The sequence below is a fragment of the Aulonocara stuartgranti genome (genome assembly GCF_965226115.1).
Source record: "Aulonocara stuartgranti genome assembly, chromosome: 5".
Classification (NCBI taxonomy): domain Eukaryota; kingdom Metazoa; phylum Chordata; class Actinopteri; order Cichliformes; family Cichlidae; genus Aulonocara; species Aulonocara stuartgranti.
In genome coordinates, this window is record NC_138943.1 from 19,249,074 (window position 1) to 19,270,802 (window position 21,729).

At 40.6% G+C, this 21,729-nt stretch overlaps 1 protein-coding gene across 4 annotated transcripts in view; it reads right to left on the reverse strand.

The window, feature by feature from the left end:
• Positions 1 to 7,838: 7,838 nt before the first annotated feature.
• LOC309706206 (inter-alpha-trypsin inhibitor heavy chain H3-like) overlaps positions 7,839 to 21,729 on the reverse strand; it is a 43,521-nt gene continuing 29,630 nt past the window's right edge. The window contains exons 14-22 of one of the 4 annotated variants that reach the window (XM_082532515.1): positions 17,231 to 17,463; positions 15,447 to 15,503; positions 15,015 to 15,071; positions 13,860 to 13,931; positions 13,350 to 13,457; positions 13,046 to 13,214; positions 11,918 to 12,066; positions 8,908 to 8,992; positions 7,839 to 8,808 (exon numbers count right to left, since the gene is read on the reverse strand). In XM_082532515.1, the coding sequence (XP_082388641.1) occupies positions 8,694 to 8,808; positions 8,908 to 8,992; positions 11,918 to 12,066; positions 13,046 to 13,214; positions 13,350 to 13,457; positions 13,860 to 13,931; positions 15,015 to 15,071; positions 15,447 to 15,503; positions 17,231 to 17,463 (1,045 nt within the window). In that variant the 3' untranslated portion in view covers positions 7,839 to 8,693. The other 3 variants (XM_082532516.1, XM_082532517.1, XM_082532518.1) reach the window with 3 other exon arrangements.

Here is a 21,729-nt window from a genome sequence, read left to right on the forward strand (position 1 = left end):
AACTCCTTGGTGGCAGAGCCCCTGGTGTTGATGAGGTCCGCCCCGAGTTCCTGAAGGCTCTGGACGTTGTAGGGCTGTCCTGGTTGACACGCCTCTGCAATGTTGCGTGGAGATCAGGGGCAGTACCTGTGGACTGGCAGACCGGGGTGGTGGTCCCCATCTTCAAGAAAGGGGACCGGAGGGTGTGTTCCAACTACAGGGGGATCACACTCCTCAGCCTCCCTGGGAAAGTCTATGCCAGGGTGCTGGAAAGGAGAGTTCGTCCGTTAGTCGAACCTCGGATACAGGAGGAACAATGCGGTTTTCGTCCTGGTCGCGGAACACTGGACCAGCTCTTTATCCTCTCCAGGATACTTGAGGGTGCATGGGAGTTTGCCCAACCAGTCTACATGTGTTTTGTGGACTTGGAGAAGGCATTCGACCGTGTCCCTCGGGGTGTCCTGTGGGAGGTGTTGCGGGAATATGGGGTGTCTGGCCCATTGCTACGGGCCATTCGATCCCTATACAACCGTTGCAAGAGCTTGGTTCGCATTGCCGGCAATAAGTCGGACTCGTTCCCGGTGGGTGATGGGCTCCGCCAGGGCTGCCCTTTGTCTCCGGTTCTGTTCATAATTTTTATGGACAGGATTTCTAGGCGCAGCCAAGTGGCGGAGGGCTTTCGCTTTGGTGGCCTCAGAATCTCATCTCTGATTTTTGCAGATGATGTGGTTCTGTTGGCTTCATCGGGTGAGGGCCTCCAGCTCGCACTGGAGCGGTTCGCAGCCGAGTGTGAAGCAGCGGGAATGAGGATCAGCACCTCCAAATCTGAGGCCATGGTTCTCAGCCGGAAAAGGGTGGAGTGCCCACTCCGGGTCGGGGATGAGTTCCTGCCCCAAGTGGAGGAGTTCAAGTATCTCGGGGTCTTGTTCGCGAGTGATGGGAGAAGGGAGCCGGAGATCGACAGACGGATTGGGGCTGCAGCTGCAGTGATGCGGACGCTGCACCGGTCCGTCGTGGTGAGGAGGGAGCTGAGTGTAAAAGCGAAGCTCTCAATTTACCGGTCGATCTACGTCCCTACCCTCACCTATGGCCACGAGCTGTGGGTAGTGACCGAAAGAACGAGATCGCGGATACAAGCGGCAGAAATGAGCTTCCTCTGAAGGGTGGCTGGCCTCTCCCTTAGAGATAGGGTGAGAAGTTCGGCCATCCGGGAGGGGCTCAGAGTAGAGCAGCTGCTGCTCCACATCGAAAGGAGCCAGCTGAGGTGGTTCGGGCATCTGACAAGGATGCCCCCTGGGCGCCTCCTGGGTGAGGTGTTCCAGGCATGTCCCACCGGGAGGAGGCCCCGGGGCAGACCCAGGACACGCTGGAGAGATTATATCTCTCGGCTGGCCTGGGAACGCCTTGGTATTCCCCCGGATAAGCTGGAGGAGGTGGCTGGGGAGAGGGAGGTCTGGGCCTCTTTGCTTAGGCTGCTGCCCCCGCGACCCGGCCCCGGACAAAGCGGATGAAAATGGATGGGACTATAAAAATCAAAACTATAATATCGAGAAAAAAGACATAACAGACAGAAAAGTAAAGTTAGAAACAAATTCTCAATCTCTCAGTCAGACTCACTACACGCTCCTCCACCACAGCATGCAATGCAGAAAGAAAGATAGAAAGAAAGAAAGATAGACAGACAGACAGACAGAATGAATAACAGCTCTAATGTGGCCTAATACGCTATCGTAGGAAAGACATTAACCTTCATTTTAATCTGAGGTATTTAACTTATTTCACAGTTAAATTTGTGCAGCAGTGAATACAAATCTTTCTTTTATAGCTTAGCTTATAACAAAGAAAACTCTAGTCTTGTTGGAGTAAAAAACCTTAGTAAATAGCACCAATCAGTGCAAAGATTAAAAAGACTGCTTAAACTTTTCTTTAAAAGCTAGACATTTTAAATGAGAATAAGAAAGAAAAGTATTTCTTTGTGCCCCCCTTTCCCTGTTAATGCCCTGCCTGGTCCCCTGGCAAAACTTTGCTAGACCCGCCCCTGCACAGTGACCAGCTGTCAGCTACATAAAAAAAGGATCCTGGTGTTATTTGTCTCTCAGAAACAGTTCATAACTTCCCTTCAACTCATTCATGTCACCTAAAAGGTAAACCTTTTTCTCCATCACCTGTTCAGCTCTCATGATGCAGTAAGGGCATCTCCTGGTTTCATCTTCATGTTTCCCTCTCACCAGATATACAAACAATATCATGACCAGCAGCTTTAACGGCTGTGGCTCCAGCAAACATCAGCTGATAGTAGAAAGTAATATTAACTAAATTCTAACAACAGCTGATCAAGCTTAAACGTGCTGCTGTTGTTTAACGCGAACTCCGCTGGGTTCTTCTTTCTGGTGCAAAGTGGGCGATAAACATTAAGAGAGACAGGACTTAGGACAGAAAAGCCGATCAGCTGATCATTGATCAGTTTCATGATTAAGGTAGCAACAGGAGAAGGAGGGGGAGAGAATGAGAGAAGAAGAGACAGCTGCAGTGTAAAGACACAGAAGTCCAGCTTTGTGTCTTTTTTTCATTGTAGCTGAAGTATGGGACAAATCGCGTTCCTTTTCACTTCAATACGAAAAGCGTAATATTCTCTCTGAATACAAGATGATTCCGTTTTTTACAGGACGGTTGGCAACTCTAATAACTAACCTTAAGAATAAAATAAAGTTCACTATCAGTAACATCATAGCACCTGCCAGCAGTATATAAACTCCGTCATGCTAGCTAGTACGCAGTACGAGTTATTGTAACTGACTGTAAAAAGTCAGCATAACGTTTGGTTATTTTTGCTTGTTTTCTATTCTTTTTCTCTCAACAGGTGATCCAGGAGATTTTTTTTCCCTTTCTCACTGTCCCTCTGCCCTTCTGTTTTTCTTTTCCTTCCTCTTTCTTTCTCCCTTTCCTATCCCTCACTCATGTCTGTCCCATCTATAACAACTGAAAATAAAATAAAATAAATAATAAAAACAAAGGTCGATTAAATGGACCAATACGGCAATGCCATGATGATCCATTTGGCAAAATCAATCCATTGGGTGTCCTTGTTGGTCTTCAGACAACAATTCTGACGGCTAAAGAACCAAATGGGACAGGCCAAAAAAAAGAAAAAAAGTCAGCATAACGAAAATAAACTATACACACCATCGGCCCACCGAGTCCAGCTATGGCTGCATGTGTATTTAGTAGTAATTTATTTTTGTAGAGGGCTAGCAAAACAACCGTTTTCAAGGGCATTGCCATATTGGAATTAGAGATGGACTGTACCGATATTACGTATCGGTATCGGTCCGATACTGACCTAAATTACTGGATCAGATATCGGCGAGAAATAAAAAATATAATCCGATCCATTAAATATCAAAAAAGCACCTCAGAAAACTTGCGACATGGCGTAACTCTCCTCATAACCGTAGCACGTCGGAGCAGTGTGCTCACGTGATAGAGCGGCTGTGTGTATTTGTAGCCTCGCTACCAAACCGGCATTTCATCTCCGAGGAAGTTATCCCAGAGAGAAGTAAAGCAAGTGTGTAAGTTCATCTCTGAATGTTTGTAAAGCATTCCCATGTTAAGCTTAACAACCGATATATGGAGTGACTGCCTCTCTCTCTCTCCCTCTCCTGCTGCTACTTCAATCGTGAAACTGATCAATGATCAGCTGATCGGCTTTTCTGTCGAGTCCGTCTCTCTTCTTTGTTTTTGGCCCACTTTGCACCAGAAAGAGGAAACCAGCGGCTGAACAACAGCAGCACGTTTACCCTTGATAAGCTGTTGTTAGAATTTATTTAATATTAGTTTCTACACCAGGATCTTTTTCTACTTAGCTGACAGCTGGTAACTGTGCAGGGGCGGATCTAGCAAAGTTTAGCCAGGGGGGCCGATAGGGCATTAACAGGAAAAGGGGGCACAAAGACATACTTTTCTTTCTTATTCTCATTTAAAATGTCTAGCTTTTAATTATTTAATAATTATCCGAATCTTACACCCAAAGTTTTAATCTGATGTAAAATGTATAGAAGTCCATTATTGTAACTGTTAAGTCTAATATACCCTAGTAAGCTATACTACTTTTTCCTTTGGGAAGATAACAGCTGTGCAGTCTGCAATTCTGTTGAAGAAAGATGTTGAATCTATTTAATTATTCTTGAAAAATAATTTATTTCTGTGCATTTTTTTTTCACCCTGCATCAAATTAAAGTTGAGTACATCGATTAAGCATCATGAGGTGGAGGGTGGGGGGTGGTTCCCTATTTTCTTTTGCTGGGAGTTTGCAACCCTATTAGTTAGGTTGCTTAATATTTCTGCTAAGTACTCTTTCAAATACCAGAATAGGGAGGATGGAGTAGGTTTAACTTTATTAGATTGATCAGTATTGCTGAACTATGAAATATTTTGGGTGCATACAGGTGTAACAGAATAACTTTAGTGTTGTTGTTTATTTAAATTTGAGTATGAACTTATACAAAATGCAGCAAGATATAAAAAAACAGTTTTATTGATTAAAAAACACACTATATCGGATTCATATCGGTATTGGCAGATATCCAAATTTATGATATCGGTATCGGACATAAAAAAAGTGGTATCGTGCCATCTCTAATTGGAATTAGTGGTGCGTGAATCATGAACGAATCGTTCAATACTCGAGAATCACTTTACTGACTCATGAATCATGATTCACAAGCCCAACTGACTCACTGACTCATCCCTGTTGCTGTTAGCAGCAATATATCTAGCTTAAAATTAAAATTGTGGAGCAAAACACAACATCCAGTATCTTAACAAAAGAATTTCTGCTCTGAACTGGAAGAAAAAACCCAGAGTAGAAGCTTACATCAAGACAATAGCTCCTCGGTTCACAGTAGCATCGCTCTGCTAACATGCTACAGCACATTTGAGCTACTTACTCACTCCCTCCTGTGCTGAATCATAGAGCAAGCGAATCACTCAGGACTCGCTCACCCCCTCCCTCTTGTGCTGGATCATAGAGCAAACGAATCACTCACTCACTCACCCCCTCCCTCCTGGCTCACAGCTTCTTCTTCTTCTTGGTTGTGTAACGATGTAAAAGAATGAATATGGTTTTGTTGTTGTTAAATTCCTGTTAAACTTGGGATCTCAACCATGGGTTTATTTTGAAACTTTTATTTTGAAAATCCGCAGCGGAAGTCTGCTACTGGTAAACGGGTTTTCCCTAAGCTTATCCGTTAGTAGCAATGAAGCTTTTGCTGTGGTAAATTCTTCCTCAGTCCGCCCTGACTGAACATGAGTTTAAGATAAGATAAGATAGAACTTTATTAATCCCTCGGGTGGGTTCCTCTGGGAAATTCGATTTCCAAAAATCACAGCACTGACAGAAGTTACAGAGTTACAGAATATTATATATATATATATATGTATATATATATATATGTATATATATATATATATATATATATATACACACACACACACACACACACACACACATATATAAATACAGAGACAAATATAAATAAAATATACGAAGAGGATAAATAGAATAAATAGGAATAAAAATAAAAATACAAGTGAATTGCACATTTCAAGTATTGAGGTCTATTGCACCATTGACTATTTACAAAAAGTATTGCACAAGGTATTGTACAGTGAGGTGAAGAGGCACTACAGCTTAGTTGTTCCCCCCTCCTTTGTCCTCCTGTTTCCCCTCCCTCTCCCCTCCAGAGAGGAGTTAAACAGTTTGATGGCGTGTGGGACAAAGGAGTTTTTAAGTCTGTTAGTTCTTGTCTTGGGGAGAAGCAACCTGTCACTGAACAGACTCTTCTGGTTGTTAATGGCCGTGTGCAGAGGATGCCCAGCATTGTTCATAATGTCCATCAGTTTCTTTAATTTCCTTTTCTCTGCCACAAACATATTTGAAAATCCTCATTGAGGTTAACATGACAGTGCATTAACAGCAAGAACTGCCCATACAGTAGCATCTGAGTAGATTTCGGTTTTATGATCTTGTTTTGCAATTAATGGGTTAGACGGTAGGAAAAGTGGACACGCTGAGCTAGCAGCTAACAGCTAGAGGAGACTGTCGTGTCTAATAATTTGAAACTTCTCTTGATAGTTTGGGCGGAATCCTGTTGCTGGAAACCCATGGTTATTCATGCCCCATGTTATTGCAGGTATGTGTATTTTGAAACATGTATTTGGTTGAGCTGCAGGCTAATTCTGTTTAAGGAATACTGCTTATTAAGTTTTGCCCAGTAGATGGCAGCATTGTTCCATTTACTATTGTACATGAAAGGAAATTTTGGCTTTGGTCTGGAAGTTTATTTATATTCACATGAATGTGCATTTAAGTGAATTAATTTCTCTTTTTTTTTACCTAAACCACAATGCAGTAATATTTTTATTTTATTTTCCATCATAAGTTTTGTGGCCATTTTATTTTTCAATCAATATTTATTTTTTCATTTATTTTAAGAAAACTGAGAGTTCCACTATACGATCATTAGGTTATCCGTTTGTAGCAATGAAGCTTTTGCTGTGTTTGGCGGAATCCTGTTACTGGAAACCCATGGTTATTCATGTCCTATGTTATTGCAGAGACCCGCAAAAAGGGGAATAAACCACGCCTGAGCTCTACCCATCTCGGATCCAGAGAGTTTTACTCATACAGCACCGGACATAGAGACTGAGGGGGGTTACAGTTGGCAACCAATGTTAAGGTGCATTACCGCCCCCTGGCTCACAGCTCAGTGGACATTTAGATGAGAAAATATATATTTGACACATTTAAGGAAAATACTAATAAAATAAAAATAAACAAAATAAATGTTTATTAAGCAATTTTGATATGAAATTGCTTAATTTTAGAAATGTTTTTGCCCTTTTTTGCTCTATAAAATAGTTTTCTTTTAGAATCACTCATCTTAGCAGTAGGATATACATGAAAAGAGAAACAAATTAAGTTTGAGTGAAAATGTATATTTCTTGCACTCTCTGGTCAACTGACTCAGTGAATCTAATGACTCAAAAAACCCGATTCACTTTGGTGAGTGACTCATTAAAACTTGATTCAGTAAAAAAGAATCAAATTTACCATCACTAATTGGAATCCCGACTTCTCTGACAAGGCTAACCAGAATGCCGTTTACTTGATTGTGACATTATTCCCAGGTCCGTGTTCTGCTTTTCTGACCGCTTTTTTTCATATTGAGATTTTGAACCAACATTTGGACTCATCACTTCATACCATATCATTTTCTCACTGATTTTCAGTCCACTTCTTATGTAATTTGGCATGACTGAACCTTTTCTTTCTCTTTCCATGTCGCACAAATGGCTTCTTGACAGCCACCCTTCCACTGAGACCGTTTCTGATGAGGCTTTAGTGAACAGGGCCAGATGCAGCTCTTCAGGACATGACTTTCCGATAGTGTTCATCTGCTGTAGATAGTCGTTTTAGGCCTGCCATTTCATCTTTGTCCACTATTTGTTGTGTTTCCCCCAGTGCTTTTAAGGACACACTGCACTCATATGCATTTTCAGCTAATAGCTCTTTGGTTGGTGGAAAAATACTTTTTCCCACCTGTCACATTGTTATCATTGGCACCTTTTATAGATTCAACTAAAGAAATTGGCTGAAGTTATGTGTTTGTGCCACATGCTACTAGAAAGAAAGGTATTACAATTTACGAATGGGTTCTAAACTGTTTCATTGTTTGAGCTAGGTGCCTCCTTATGCAGGAATAGGTCAGTGTTAAGTGGCTATAGAAAAACATAATGCAAAGAAATGCTATATATATAATATGTAGCATTTCCTTGCAAATACTCAAGTAATACTGGACGTAAATGAGCGAAAAGGGAGCCAATGTCCAAATGAAAACTTCAAAGAAACAAGGGTGGCTCAAGACTTTTGCACAGCAGCATAACCATTGCATTTGACCTACTTCCTCCTAGTGGTTCATGGGAGGCATGTTTTGAATTTCTTGTACATCAACCTCCCCAGCAGGAGGGGCTTACAGCTGTTGTACAGAAGAGCTCGCAAACAAGGTTTGGGAATAGTTTGGATTCTTTATTCATTCGCTTGATATCCATTCCATAAACTGTTCTGAGGAAGTCATGAAATTATGCAAGAAAAATAACAGCATTATATTTGTCAGAGATCCTTGAATCAAGTCAGCCTCATTACATGTCATTTGCAGTTTGAGGCTAAAGACAAAACAGAAGAGATGTTTTAAAAAGTTTCCTCTCTCAATGTTCTGGTACTTAACCAGGATTCAGAAATATTTGAAATTGTTATTTATAAGCAAACCTTCTACAATCCAACTCTCTTCCAGATCAGCCAGCAAAGCTGATTAACATTTAGCTATAACAATATGATTACTGTAGTTAAAATTTACAAAAATTTACATTTTTCAACGTATTTAAAAAATAAAAGGTGTAGAAGTATGCCTATTATTGTCATCTCAACTGCATTTGTGTCATTTTGGACGCTATGTTAATGGCAGATGGTGGTAATCATAAATCCTGATTTATGTATGTTATTTTTAATTGGTAATGCTGTCTGACACTAGATCCACATTCACAGTTATATTTCTACATGTTGGAAACAGATGGAAAGAAAGTTTCCACAATATATGTTTTTGCCTTGTTTTCCTTTTAAATTAAAGATTTTTCAAATAAATCAACATATTTGCCAGTTAAAGCTGTGTAATGACAAACTGGAACAGTGGTCTCTGCAGGGCAGAGTCAGCAGACATGAGCCAACAGTTCATTGAGACAGGAGAAGCAAAGCTGTAGTCAACAACCATCTCCCTACAAAAGAAAGAATAAAGAGATCATTAATCTTTGTAGAAATGGCTGGATTCTAAAGCAAAACAAAAACATAAATACAAAAAAGAAAAGAAAATATACCCAGTAACGTCTGCCTCCTGATTTTTGATCTTTAGTTTTCTGACAGGAGCTTGCTGTACCTCCTCATAAACTGCAGCCTCTACAGCTGAAAAGAGAGAGTGAGACAAGAGCTAAGATTGAAAACCAATGCAGCAAGGACACACACGCGTGCAAAAACACTAGTGATGGGATTTCCAGCTCTTTTTAGAGAACGGGCTCTTTCGGTTTGGCTCACTAAAAAGAGCCGGCTCTTTAGGTTGTTTTGTTGCTTTAATTAATTATTAACAGCAATATAAAACTATGCACAAAAGGAATTAATAATGTAAAAAAAAACAAAAAAACGGGGTTTTGTTTATATATGTTTATTAGGGGTGCAACGATACACAAAATTCACGGTTCGGTTCGATACTTTGGTGTCACGGTTAGATATTTTTTCAATACAAAAAAAATGTTCATGCCTTTTTAATTTGTCATTTATTAAAATTATAAATATATATTTTAACTCAAAAGTACAGTTTTTAAATTTAACCCTAACCCTTGTGCGTGTTTTTTATTTTGACAGCGAATGCGCACCTGCGGACCACTTATGTGCAGCCCTGGTTATATAGCTCATCATATTGCAGCCACAGAAATTCTTTTGTCCATGAAACCATAAAGCTGCACTTTCTTTTTGCCTTATAGTCTGATTTGTCATAACTTTTCCGTTTTGTGGTAAGCTTTTCTTTGGCTGTCACTTCTTCACCCTGACCCGTCTTATTTGGCTCAGCAGAACTAAAATATATATCCTGCTGCTTTTACACACGGACTCGCATAACGCTCAGCGATTCTCTGCGCGATCAACCTCTCACATGTTTAAGCTTGCTGCAGGAGATTTCACTTGTCATGTTTGCATAGTAAGCTAACGATTGATAAGACGATGTCAGAGGAATTTGTGCACAAATTATCATCACTCACAGATCAGTGCTGTCGCTCTCTATACACAGTTTGCACGATTGCAAAGTGAAAGCAAAAAACAAGCGCAAATTCAAACGCGATTTCAATATGTCACATATTGACAGTGGCTCACCGATGCCAATGACATAATTACCCAGCTACATTTCCGAAAGAATGCAAAAGCATTCACATATATTTTTCCTTCCTGCGATAGGCCGACGGGCAGGGCAGAGATAGATTTTGGTAGTCCGACTGGAAAAATCGCTAGCCCCGGGACGTCGGGCTAGCGATATTGCGAGCCCTGTATCTGATTGAGGAATCACTCATCTTTGGAAAAGAGAGTTTATTACAGAGAAATGGCTCTTTCCAAAATAAAAGCTATACTATACGCTTCTTCTGGGCTATATTCTCAGCAGCATATTAAACATATCAGGTCCCCATAAGTTGAATCATGTGCTAACGGCTGTCTAAACGACTTGGCTAAAGTTTGTAGCATGCTTGCTTGTTGTTGTTGTCTGCTTCCACTTGTCTTTGCACTAGGATGATGTCGGCGTAAATGTGCAGTCATATTCGTTGTGTTCCCACTAGTGCTTTCAGGTTAATCTCGTTGAAATGACGTTAACGCCACAACACGGCAAATCTCCGTTAACGAGCTACCCCTGATCGCCCCGTGCATGGGGCTAGACGGCCAACACGTTAACGAGCTAACTGCGCTAACACACTAGCTCCCACCCATGTAATTGAGCATTGCGTGGCACATCCAACATACTGTTTTACTTTAGTCCATGACGCGCTTACCTTCAGGGTCATACGTCACATGAAAACCAAAATAATTCCAAACGCCAGATCTGAATGAGGGTGGGGGAGGTTCAATTTGCCATGTTGCCAGGAGAGCTTAACTTCTGTCTTGCTAGCTTGCCCTGCGCTCTTCCTTCTGACTATGCTGTCTGTGTTGAGCGCTCAGTGGATCTGCGCTCGGCAGTGCAGCCTAGGCGGAGTAGTCGAACGCAGATTCACTGAGCGCTCAACACAGACAGCATCGTCAGAAGGAAAGTTGATAAAATAAATTACAAATTTTGTATTGTTCGATACATATGCGTACCGAACCGAAAGCACGGTATCGAACGGTTCAATATCGATACGAATATCGTTGCACCCCTAATGTTTATATATAAATATATACTTTGGCCAAAGCACGTACAAACTCCAAAACACATTTCTAGCATTAGCTGAACTTCCAAAACAGAGCTACCCTAGATCACTTAAATTACACAATTGAAAGCATATGTGTATTGTTTGTGTATTTATACACAAGCACCCATATATATTCAAATAATTTAAACAAAAAGGTTCATTTACCTGTTACTACCACACACCAAATCCGGTCGTTGGTACTTCCTGGCTTGTGTAGCCACTAGGTAACAAAAGCTCAACACTGCGCCTAGCATCCTGGAGCACTTCTGTTGTGTTTGTACGTGTTTTGGAGTTTTTACGTGTTTTGGAGTTTGTACGTGTTTCGTCTCTAGGGGCCACTGTAAGTATACTTTTATTTATTCACTCCACACAAAATGTAATAAATAAATCATATAATACAAAAAACAACTATTTACATTTCAACTTTTAACTATTTAAATTTTCAGCTTTTTCCTTTTAAACAAATTTAAAGTGAAACAACACAAAACACTGCAAATCACAACACAATTAAATATACACATGAAAAAAATATGAAAACAAAAAGAAGATGCACATTCTTTGTCATATAGGTCTGCATGAATAAACTTTCTGAATCCTTTATCATCCGCAACTGAAAATAGTTGTGGATGATTACTCTACCTTTCTAATGTGACGTTGTTGTCCCTGGCTCTCTTTCCCTCCCACTCTGTTCCTGTGCTACTGCAGTGTAACTACCGTCTCTCCCCCCTCTCCCCAGTGCAAGCACAGGGCTCGCGTGCAGAGTGAAGCGGGAAAAAAATGTGAGAGAGGGTGAGAGAAAGAAAAAAAAGAAAAGAAACTTGCGTTGTTCACTTCAAAGAGGCGGCTCTAAGAGCCGTTTCGTTCGCAACCTACAGATCACAAACACACACAGCTTTTCACTCACCTAAAAGTCCTTCAGCATTGTTGTCCGAGGGACGCCGTCTTAAAACTGGCCAAAATAATTTTTGGCCATTCTTCTCATGAACTATGATGACCATTCGCATGTCTCCAGTGGCAACCTCTATTTCGTTGTTGCGCACAATCACTGTCACACTGGAAAAACATGGAGTTACTCAACTTTTTTTAAAAAAACGTAACGGTTCAAGGCACCTGCACAGATCATGCTACTTGGATGAATTTAGCCTGCTCTGATTAAACAGCAGTGTAGTGCATAAAGTACAGAGCCTTTAATGTTAGCATATTTTGTAAAAATGAATTTATGACAGTCAATTCATGACAAACTCTACTTAATGTCTGCCCCTGCCATTTTCATTCTTCAGTCCATGGCTTGAACAAATAATTATTTCCACCCATCCATGCATTTTCTTCCACTTTCTTCCTAGGAACTAGGAGCTGGAGCCTATCCTTGAAAGTTGGGGTACACCCTGGACAGGTCCTCAATCTGACACAGTGCTGGCTTGGTTTCTAATAAGTAAACATAAGTCTATAAGTAAATGTAAATCTATGGACTGCAGCCTACCTCAGCATAAAAAGTAAAAATCTGTATGCACTCGTCTGCCTGTATTCTCGTGCATTTGGGCTTTACTCAAATCCACTCATGTGAGAAACAATCATGTTCCTGCTTTCGCTTTCCTTTTCTGAGCCAGCTAATCTCTGTTCTGTGTGTTTTAAATCTCACAGCCTCTTATCATTTTGCTCCTTCATGTGACCCACCTCTTCCAATTGCTTTACCTCATCCACCATTCGCATGTACCCTCCTAACATTGACTCTGATCTGTTACACTATGTCTAATCACCAAATAGCTTATAATTCATACTCTTTACTTATAAATCTTACCGGTGCTTTCAAATGATCTGTCCTTACTGAAATCACATCTCATCTGCTCAATAATCAACACAAAATAAAAAACAAACTTTTTAGGGGTTTCAGCCTCAGAGATGTCAGCTAACATATATAGGTGCTGAGAGAGACAGTCTTCTCATGTAAATCTTGGTAACACAGGTGAATAAGGTCACACATCTGTGCTTAAAGCTGAGAGCACGAGTCTCGACCATGATAATACAACATCACCTTCCAGCTGTAATGCGATCCTGTCCAGTGTAATATGTCACTGTCTGTCCATCTCGTACAGTGACCCAGTTGGTGTCGATCTCAACATGTTGGCTGTCTTTGACGTGTATGAAAATTCTGCTGAAGCCTCCATTTGTAACTGAATCAAGCTCACCATTTACAGACAGTTCTAGAAGAAAAGAGAAATGCTCATCTTATACCACAAACTGGAGTTTTCATATGAAAATAACAATGAGAAAGAAGAGTAACAGTTTTTATTACACTGAAAAGAAATATTAGGATGGAAAAAGCTAACACTACTGACCCCTGCTGGGATAGTGAAGAAGTTTAAGGCGGACAGGTCCACTGACATCAAAGCATAGTGGAACAGTCTGGTTCTCAGCTTTTAGCAAAAACCTGTGGAGTACAGGAACTAGAGATACAGAGGTACACAGTGTTAGAACATTTTTAGTGAAATTAAATATTCACCCCAGGTTTTCTACCCAAAATGTGCTTTATAACCCCTGAGCCAGGAATCCAAAAAATACACAATTGTTCATACATACTATGCAGAGCCTGATTTATATAACATATTATTCTTACAATTTTGTTTGCTTTTCTTTTTGTTTTATGGTTAATGAAGAGATTTGAAAAACAGCCCATGTTTGGAGTTTCCTTCCAGAAAAAAAGTATGTAATTTGCTGCATATCTGAGTACATCATGGGTTGTTTGGAACTTGCAATACAAAAAAAAGCAAACAAACAAAAGAAACCAAACCAAAACAATTACTATTATTTTTTTTATCAACCTGAATGACATCAAGGCAATACAATACCATCAGTGGATTCCAGAGTAGTAGTATCACGTGAAAGATGAACAACAGCAGGTTGGACATCAGGGAGAACAACTGTAAATACATTTAATCACATACACTAATATTTTAAGTCTTTATGTTGCATATTGAGTTTATAAACACATCCTGATACTAACCACTGCTTTAAATAAATAAATAAAGACATGTATATATTGAGTCTCACAACTCAGTGTCAGTCTGTAAACATAGTTTGTACATAAATTCTAATTTTTGCACTTCAACTTGTTAGAAATGTTGTTGACAAACATTATCAAAGACAGCTCCTACACTGGTTTTGACCTGTTCAACCTGCTTCACTCAGGGAAACACTACAGATGCAGCGTAAATAGTTTCTTCCAAAAAGCCATAACCACGCTGCACTGACAATACAATACCACCTCCCAATCCAAGGACTACCCTCTACACCCAGACTACACTCTTTACCATCACTGCTGTGTAATATTTAATTAATTTAATACTGTTCATATGTATATAGTGCTGCAAAACGGTGCCCCCCTCCCCGTTTCTTTTCCTACATGTCTGCACTGAGAAGGAGATGCTCTGTATCTCATTGTGCATGTGTACAGTGACAATAAAAAGCATTGTATTCTATTCTATTACCCCACAAATGCAAAACCTGATAGTACATATGAATTCATATAAAAGCTTTGAATGCTTCACTAGAAGAACAGATGTTAGGAAACCCAGTAAAATTACGCATTAAAACTGTGCACACAGGTTTTTTGGGTAATTACCAATACTGTTAATCTAAAAATAAACAGTAACATATAAGGAGGAAATATCTGTTTTTATTATATACTTTTGTATGTTTTTGTAAGAGTACATTTGAAAATTCAGGGATAATATTAATGATTATATTTTAGCATTAACAATATGCTTAGGCTGCTGCCCCCGCGACCCGGCCCCGGACAAAGCGGATGAAAATGGATGGATGGATGGCATTAACAATATGATTTTGATTAAATAGCTTGTATATACTGTTGGATTAATTATTCCACCCCCCCCCCCCCCAAAAAAAAAAAATACAGAATTGGTAGTTACCAATACTGTTAATCTAAAGCAGCAGATGCATAAACCTTGCATTGGGTGATCTAATAAATTTGTTAAGCACTTCACCTGCTCCAGGATGTCCACTCTCTCCTCTCTCTCCTCTGGGGGTGTGCTGTTGCATGACTAAAAAGAAACAGTAACATATAAGAAGGAAATATCTGTTTTTATTATATACTTTTGTATGTTTTTGTAAGAGTACATTTGAAAATTCAGGGATAATATTAATGATTATATTTTAGCATTAACAATATGCTTAGGCTGCTGCCCCCGCGACCCGGCCCCGGACAAAGCGGATGAAAATGGATGGATGGATGGCATTAACAATATGATTTTGATTAAATAGCTTGTATATACTGTTGGATTAATTATTCCACCCCCCCCCCCCCCCCAAAAAAAAAAAAAAAATACAAAATTGGTAGTTACCAATACTGTTAATCTAAAGCAGCAGATGCATAAACCTTGCATTGGGTGATCTAATAAATTTGTTAAGCACTTCACCTGCTCCAGAATGTCCAATCTTTCCTCTCTCTCCTCTGGGGGTGTGCTGTTGCATGACTAAAAAGAAACAGTAACATATAAGAAGGAAATATCTGTTTTTATTATATACTTTTGTATGTTTTTGTAAGAGTACATTTGAAAATTCAGGGATAATATTAATGATTATATTTTAGCATTGACAATATGATTTTAATTAAACAGCTTGCACATACTGGTGTATTAATTATTCCAATAAACAGATTTGTTTTGGTAGTTACCAATACTGTTAATTTTATGGTAGCAATTACATGAACCTTGCATCAGGTGATGGTCTATTACATTTGTTAAGCACTGTACCTCGACCAGAGAATCCTTTTTCAGGTGAATTCTGTACATTACGTGACTTAAATAAGAATAGACAATCGGACTTCTACCGGATTGCAGAAGTTGGAACAGTTTGTTGCCAGGATGGGACGGGTCCTTCAGTATCTGCGCTGCTCTAGTCCGTCATCTCCTGGTTGCATTTATACCCTAGTGGAGGTCCCTTAAGAGGACTATTAATCATGTGACTCATCACATGAGCCAAAGTGTGAAAAAGGCATGGGTCATTATCACAAGAGGTTTTTGGGTTAAACCACTGTGGGACCTTGCTTCACCTGATGCTAGATGTAAGTGGGGCGTGAGCTGGGAAGGGATCTCAAAGCTGGTTTGTAGGTGGCAGACAGTTGGTGTTGTAAGCAACCCCCTCTGTTCAAAGATGGTCATTTACAGTAGACATAAATAGCTTCTTTTACTCCTCTTTCAGATTATCTGTCTTCGGTTTCCAAAATGTGAACATTGCCATCCTTGACAGAGTGACCTTTGACCTTTAGATCCAGTTGTACAGCCAAGTCTTGTCCCGTCAAGATGGCTCTTCTATGTCATGTGTTTATAGTATGGCTGTTTGGATTCTGTGATGTAGAGGTGTGGCTGGGTCTGAAGTGGACTGGGATGTCATGCTTGGTGAAAATTCTCATTTGGTTCTAGAACTCAATACGTTTCTCAGATGAAAGGTGAAACATCTTCAAGAAACTTAAAGAAGTCCATTAACTTAGATTCCAAGCTCCTTAGACTACCATGACCTGGATGGCTGAGAACCTACCCCATTAGCCTTTTGCAGGTAGTTGTAAAAATTTACCATAGTCTCTGATAGTATTACAGGTACATTATCCCATTAATAAACTGAAAAAAATAAATAAAAACATTCTGAAAGGTCTTCAATTTAGAAGTATCCTTAGAGGTTTTAAGGTTCTAAGCCTGATCAGAAATGGCCCCAGTGGAAGGGTGGCTGTTTTATGAAAGGGAAACAGAGGCACACAACCATTCACACTGACATTCACACCTATGGACAGTTTAAGTTTAAAATAATCAGTTAATCCAACCCTGCCAACTGCATGTCCTTGGACTGTGGGAGGAACCTGGAGAGGACTAGGGCTGCCACAAACGATTATTTTGATAATCGACTAGTCACCAATTATTTTTTCGATTAGTCGACTAATCAGATCATACATCCATTGGACATAAAACGTACAGCTTATTGCACCAGCATGCATCTGCTCTTATATAACTATCATTAGCTTACAGCTTTAAATGTTTAAGGTATGTGCTAAATAAAAATAAAGACAAGATGATAGTCAGGGCATGGTAGTTTGATGCATATGTTTTTTTTCCCCCCTTAACTTGACAATGACATTAGTCTGGGGGCTAAAAGTAGAGATTATGAAACATTTCATTTATTTCAGTCTTTTTGTGTTTGTGATACTCACCAGATGAACGGCGACTACTAGGAGCCAAATATTGTCTTGAAGAGGACTTCCCTACAAGGGGCTGCCATCTCTGTGGTGTTTCACCTTCCTTTGGTTTATGAAGCACATCTGTGTTCTCTCCTGGAGGCTTTGTGACCACCATAGATGTGAGAGGAGTCACAAAACTGTACTTCAGTGACAGCTCCAAAGCCTCCTTCTTTACTTTCTCTTTCTCCGGTCCAGATAACTGAAGTCTGTGTCACAATATATTAAATAAATATGATGGTTGACTTACAAGTGGAATATGATTAAATCATTTGTTTTTTAATTGATCAATTGAATTTGAAAATATCCCCAGCTAGTCTTTACTGCTGTCACTGCTGTATGGGACACATCTTTCAGAATCCTGAAAGATAATGCTCATTAAAAACATAGTATATTATTTGATCTATTTTACCTATCTGCTGCAAGATAAACTGGAGAACTGATATCAGAACAGTTGTGGCACCAATGGGTTCAGGGATTGTTTTGAACTCATTGGTGCTGCTTTGGCTTTCATTATAGATCGTTAACATGTGGTTGTTGTTGTTGTTGTTTTTTTTACAAAATTAACACTCAGTTGGCTGAGGGTTTGTTTGTATCCAGTATCGATCTTAGGCTAGACCACCATGCTAACCAAGTCTACCACAGATATGAATGAGAGAGATAAATATAAAGCCATACTGGTTTGGACATTGCCTGGATTAACAAGGTCAATGTCAGGTGTTCAGGAATTAGGGCACCCTGGTGAAAAGTGTTCTACTGGAACAAGACGGTATTGTTCAGTGTGAGGGCAACTGACCAGAAAGATAGGATCATGGCAAAGCTGGAAACCTGAATCCTCCATAGTCGGTTACCAACACTACGTGAAGTACCCTTAGAACATCTACTAGATTGTGCAAGTGCAGTGCTATGGACAATACCTACCGCAACCATTACTAAGACTAACCACCTGACTTACACTACGGCAGCAGTGATCAGTGAGATGCTTGGCTATAAGTTGAACAGCCACAAGGAGAGGTACCCTCCATAGTGAAGGAGATTAGAAGTCAAGATCAAGGTAGCATGGACGGAGGTTAGCCAACTATCGGATCTGCCATAAGGTGCAATGAAGAAGGTGCCTAAGAAGTACAGCAAGCTGTCCATACCTGAGGCCTTGGAGACTGCCAAGCAAAGACTCACAGCCTTGGCCATCTGCTTGAAGACATACACCAGAGACATAGAAGGCAGGAGAATAAACCAGCTGTTCTCGACAGAACCAGCCAAAGGGTACTCTCAGTGGCAGTGCAACAATATGAGAACAGCAACACCAAGGCTGGTGTTACGGTGTTAAGTAAGAGTGGGCCAGCTAACAAGGCAAATGCAGTTACGGTTTTAAGATCTAGGCCTAAACTGTGTTTCTTCTGTCACAAGCCTGTGTGGTTGCTAATTGTGTCAAACTGGCACAAAAATAAGTTGTGGTACTCAAAAAGGTGACAAAGCAAGATAATCAAAAACCAAATCCAACTTGAAGCTCCCTTTTCAAATATCCCGGAAGAGCCCCCACTTGTTATGTTCCCCTGAGTGGTCTAGGCGGTGTGTCCGGATCAGAAAAAGGAGTCAAGGAGGCAAAAGGGTTAAATTAAAGAGTTTTATTAAAATAGCTCAACTAAAAGAGACTGACAAGCCACTATCACCATTTAAGGAAACAAACAAAACTCAAGCATTGGTCAATAAAGTAAAAACATAAGTCAAAAAGAGAGAGCAGCTCACTAGCTGCAAACTGGAAAAACACAGCTCACTAGCTGCAAACTGGAAAAACACAGCTCACTAGCTGCAAACTGGAAAAACACAGCTCACTAGCTGCAAACTGGAAAAACACAGCTCACTAGCTGCAAACTGGAAAAACACAGCTCACTAGCTGCAAACTGGAAAAACACAGCTCACTAGCTGCAAACACCCAGCTCACTAGCTGTAATCATTCACATGGCACTCTGGCCCAGAGCTCACCTGTACCTGGGCTTAAATCCCTTTAATTACTGATGTGAGTCAGCTGTGTAAAGGAGAAAAGGTGGCACCTCAGGCAGAAGCGATTGAAGGACACGCCCACACAGGCACCTTCAGGAGGAGGCCCTGCTAGGGCCGTAACACTGGAGACTGTGCAATACTGAAATACTGCAATATGGGAGAAGGATGCAACCTATAACAGCAATGCTCACTGTCTAGTTGGCTAGTGGATCTAAGAGCAACCACAGCAACCTCCCTGAACTGGGACCAGTAACAATCACAGTGGCAGATATCCAAGAAAGGGTCTCCAGTATGAAGAGTTGGACAGCACCAGGCCCCGACATGATTACAAGATTACAAGAAGGCCTGTGACTCGATGCCCCACAGCTGGATCCTGGAATGACTAGAACTATACAAGATCAACAGGACCCTAAGAGCTATAAATCATCAGGAACTCAATGGGGATGTGGTGTACAACACTAGAGGCCAACTTCAAGCCCATAGCACAAGTCACCATCAAGTAACATCAAGTGACTTTCCTCACAGTGTTACTGGAGGCCAAAGTAATGCCATCCAGGGTGGGAATCTGGTTAGATACCATATTTCTAAGATTTTCGGGGCAGAATACAATAACCTCAGTTTTATCTGAATTAAGAAGCAGAAAGTTAGTGTCACGGTCCCCGTGTCTCACTGGTTGGCCCACGCTGGCTACAGGTTTTGTTGTTGTTGTTCGTTTTTGTTTTCTTTGTCTCTCCTCCTCCTCTCTGCCTGGGTGGAGCTCGTTACGGGCTCTCGCTCTTGGCCCACGCACCTGTGTGATTGTGTCCACCTGCTGCTGATCTGGCTGATTTCCCCAGCTGCTATTTAAGGCAGTGGCACAGAGCAGCTCACCACTGGAATGTTGAACCTCCTGAGTTCGCGCGCTCGGCATTTTCAAAAGAATCCCCTGTGTGTATTTTGCTGTGGCACTAACGTTAACTTCTGTGTGTAGATATCCCTCTTCTGGACCAAATCACGGGACCTGCCCGGGTGTGGCAGCGTGTGTGGAGTTTTGGAGCGAGTGCGGCTGAAGAGGAGTGCGTGTGTGCGGAGGAGCTGTGGCGGTGACTGTGTGGAAGAGGAAGCGTGTGTGTGGATTTCCCCCCTCCTTCTCTCCCTGGAGCCCTGGACCCCCCCTCCCAACTCACTGTACATATATATAGCACTGAGGTGATCCCTGTTGTAAATAAATCTCCTTTTGTTCTCTGAGAAAGAACTGTCTGCGCGTGAGTCCGTTCAGTAGCCATGACAGTTAGAGGTCATCCAGGTTGTTATGTCTCTAAGACATTCCTGCAGTTTAACCCTTTAAGACCTACCATAGAACCAAGTCCGCCAGAGCTTATATTATATTTTTACATGCTGTGCAGCCATTTTTGGGAGCATTTCAAGTTGCTATACATCAATACAACCATTATAGCCCAGATTTTAATAATATATATTCATTAAGTGCATAGTAATTACATAAATTGCAAAAAAGTGCAATAAACTACAAAAAAATTGAAAATCTTTTTTGCTTTTTTAACATATATTTGTAGTTAGAGAAAATTAAGAGGCTTATCCCTCAAAACTGTAAATACAAAAAAGTTGCACAAAATAGTTTCCCACCACAGGAAATTTATTTTGAGTGTCTTCATAGTTTTATTTTTGAAATACACCAATTTTTATTAGAGATGGACCGATCCGATATTACGTATCGGTATCGGTCCGATACTGACCTAAATTACTGGATCGGATATCGGAGAAAAATAAAAAATGTAATCCGATCCATTAAATATCACGAAAGCACCTCACAAAACTTGCAACACGCCGTAACTCACCTCAGAACGTATGCATCACGTGATAGAGCAGCTGTGGCATGCAGGACCTGTCGGTGGTCTGGATAGCATGTGGAGCTTCGCTAGCAACCTGGCATTTCATCTCCGACAAAGTTATCCCCGAGAGAAGTAAAGCAAGTGTGTAAGTCCATCTCTGAATGTTTGTAAAGCATTCCCACGTTAAGCTTAACAAGCGACTGCCTCTCGCTCTCCGGCTGCTACTTCAATCGTGAAACTGCTTAAATCAGCTGATCGGCTTTTCTGTCGCGAGTCTGTCTCTCGTTTGTTTTTGGTCCACTTTGCGCCAGAAAGAGCAAACCAGCGGCTGAACAACAGCAGCACGTTTAAGCTTGATAAGCTGTTGTTAGAATTTATTTAATATTAATTTCTACACCAGGATCTTTTTCTACGTAGCTGACGGCTGGTAACTGTGCAGGGGCGGATCTAGCAAAGTTTAGCCAGGGGGGCCGATAGGGCATTAACTGGGAAAAGGGGGCACAAAGACATACTTTTCTTTCTTATTCTCATTTAAAATGTCTAGCTTTTAATAAATAATTATCTGACACCCAAAGTTTTAATTTGATGTAAAATGAATAGAAGTCAATTACTGTACATAGTGACTATTAAGTCTAATATATATAC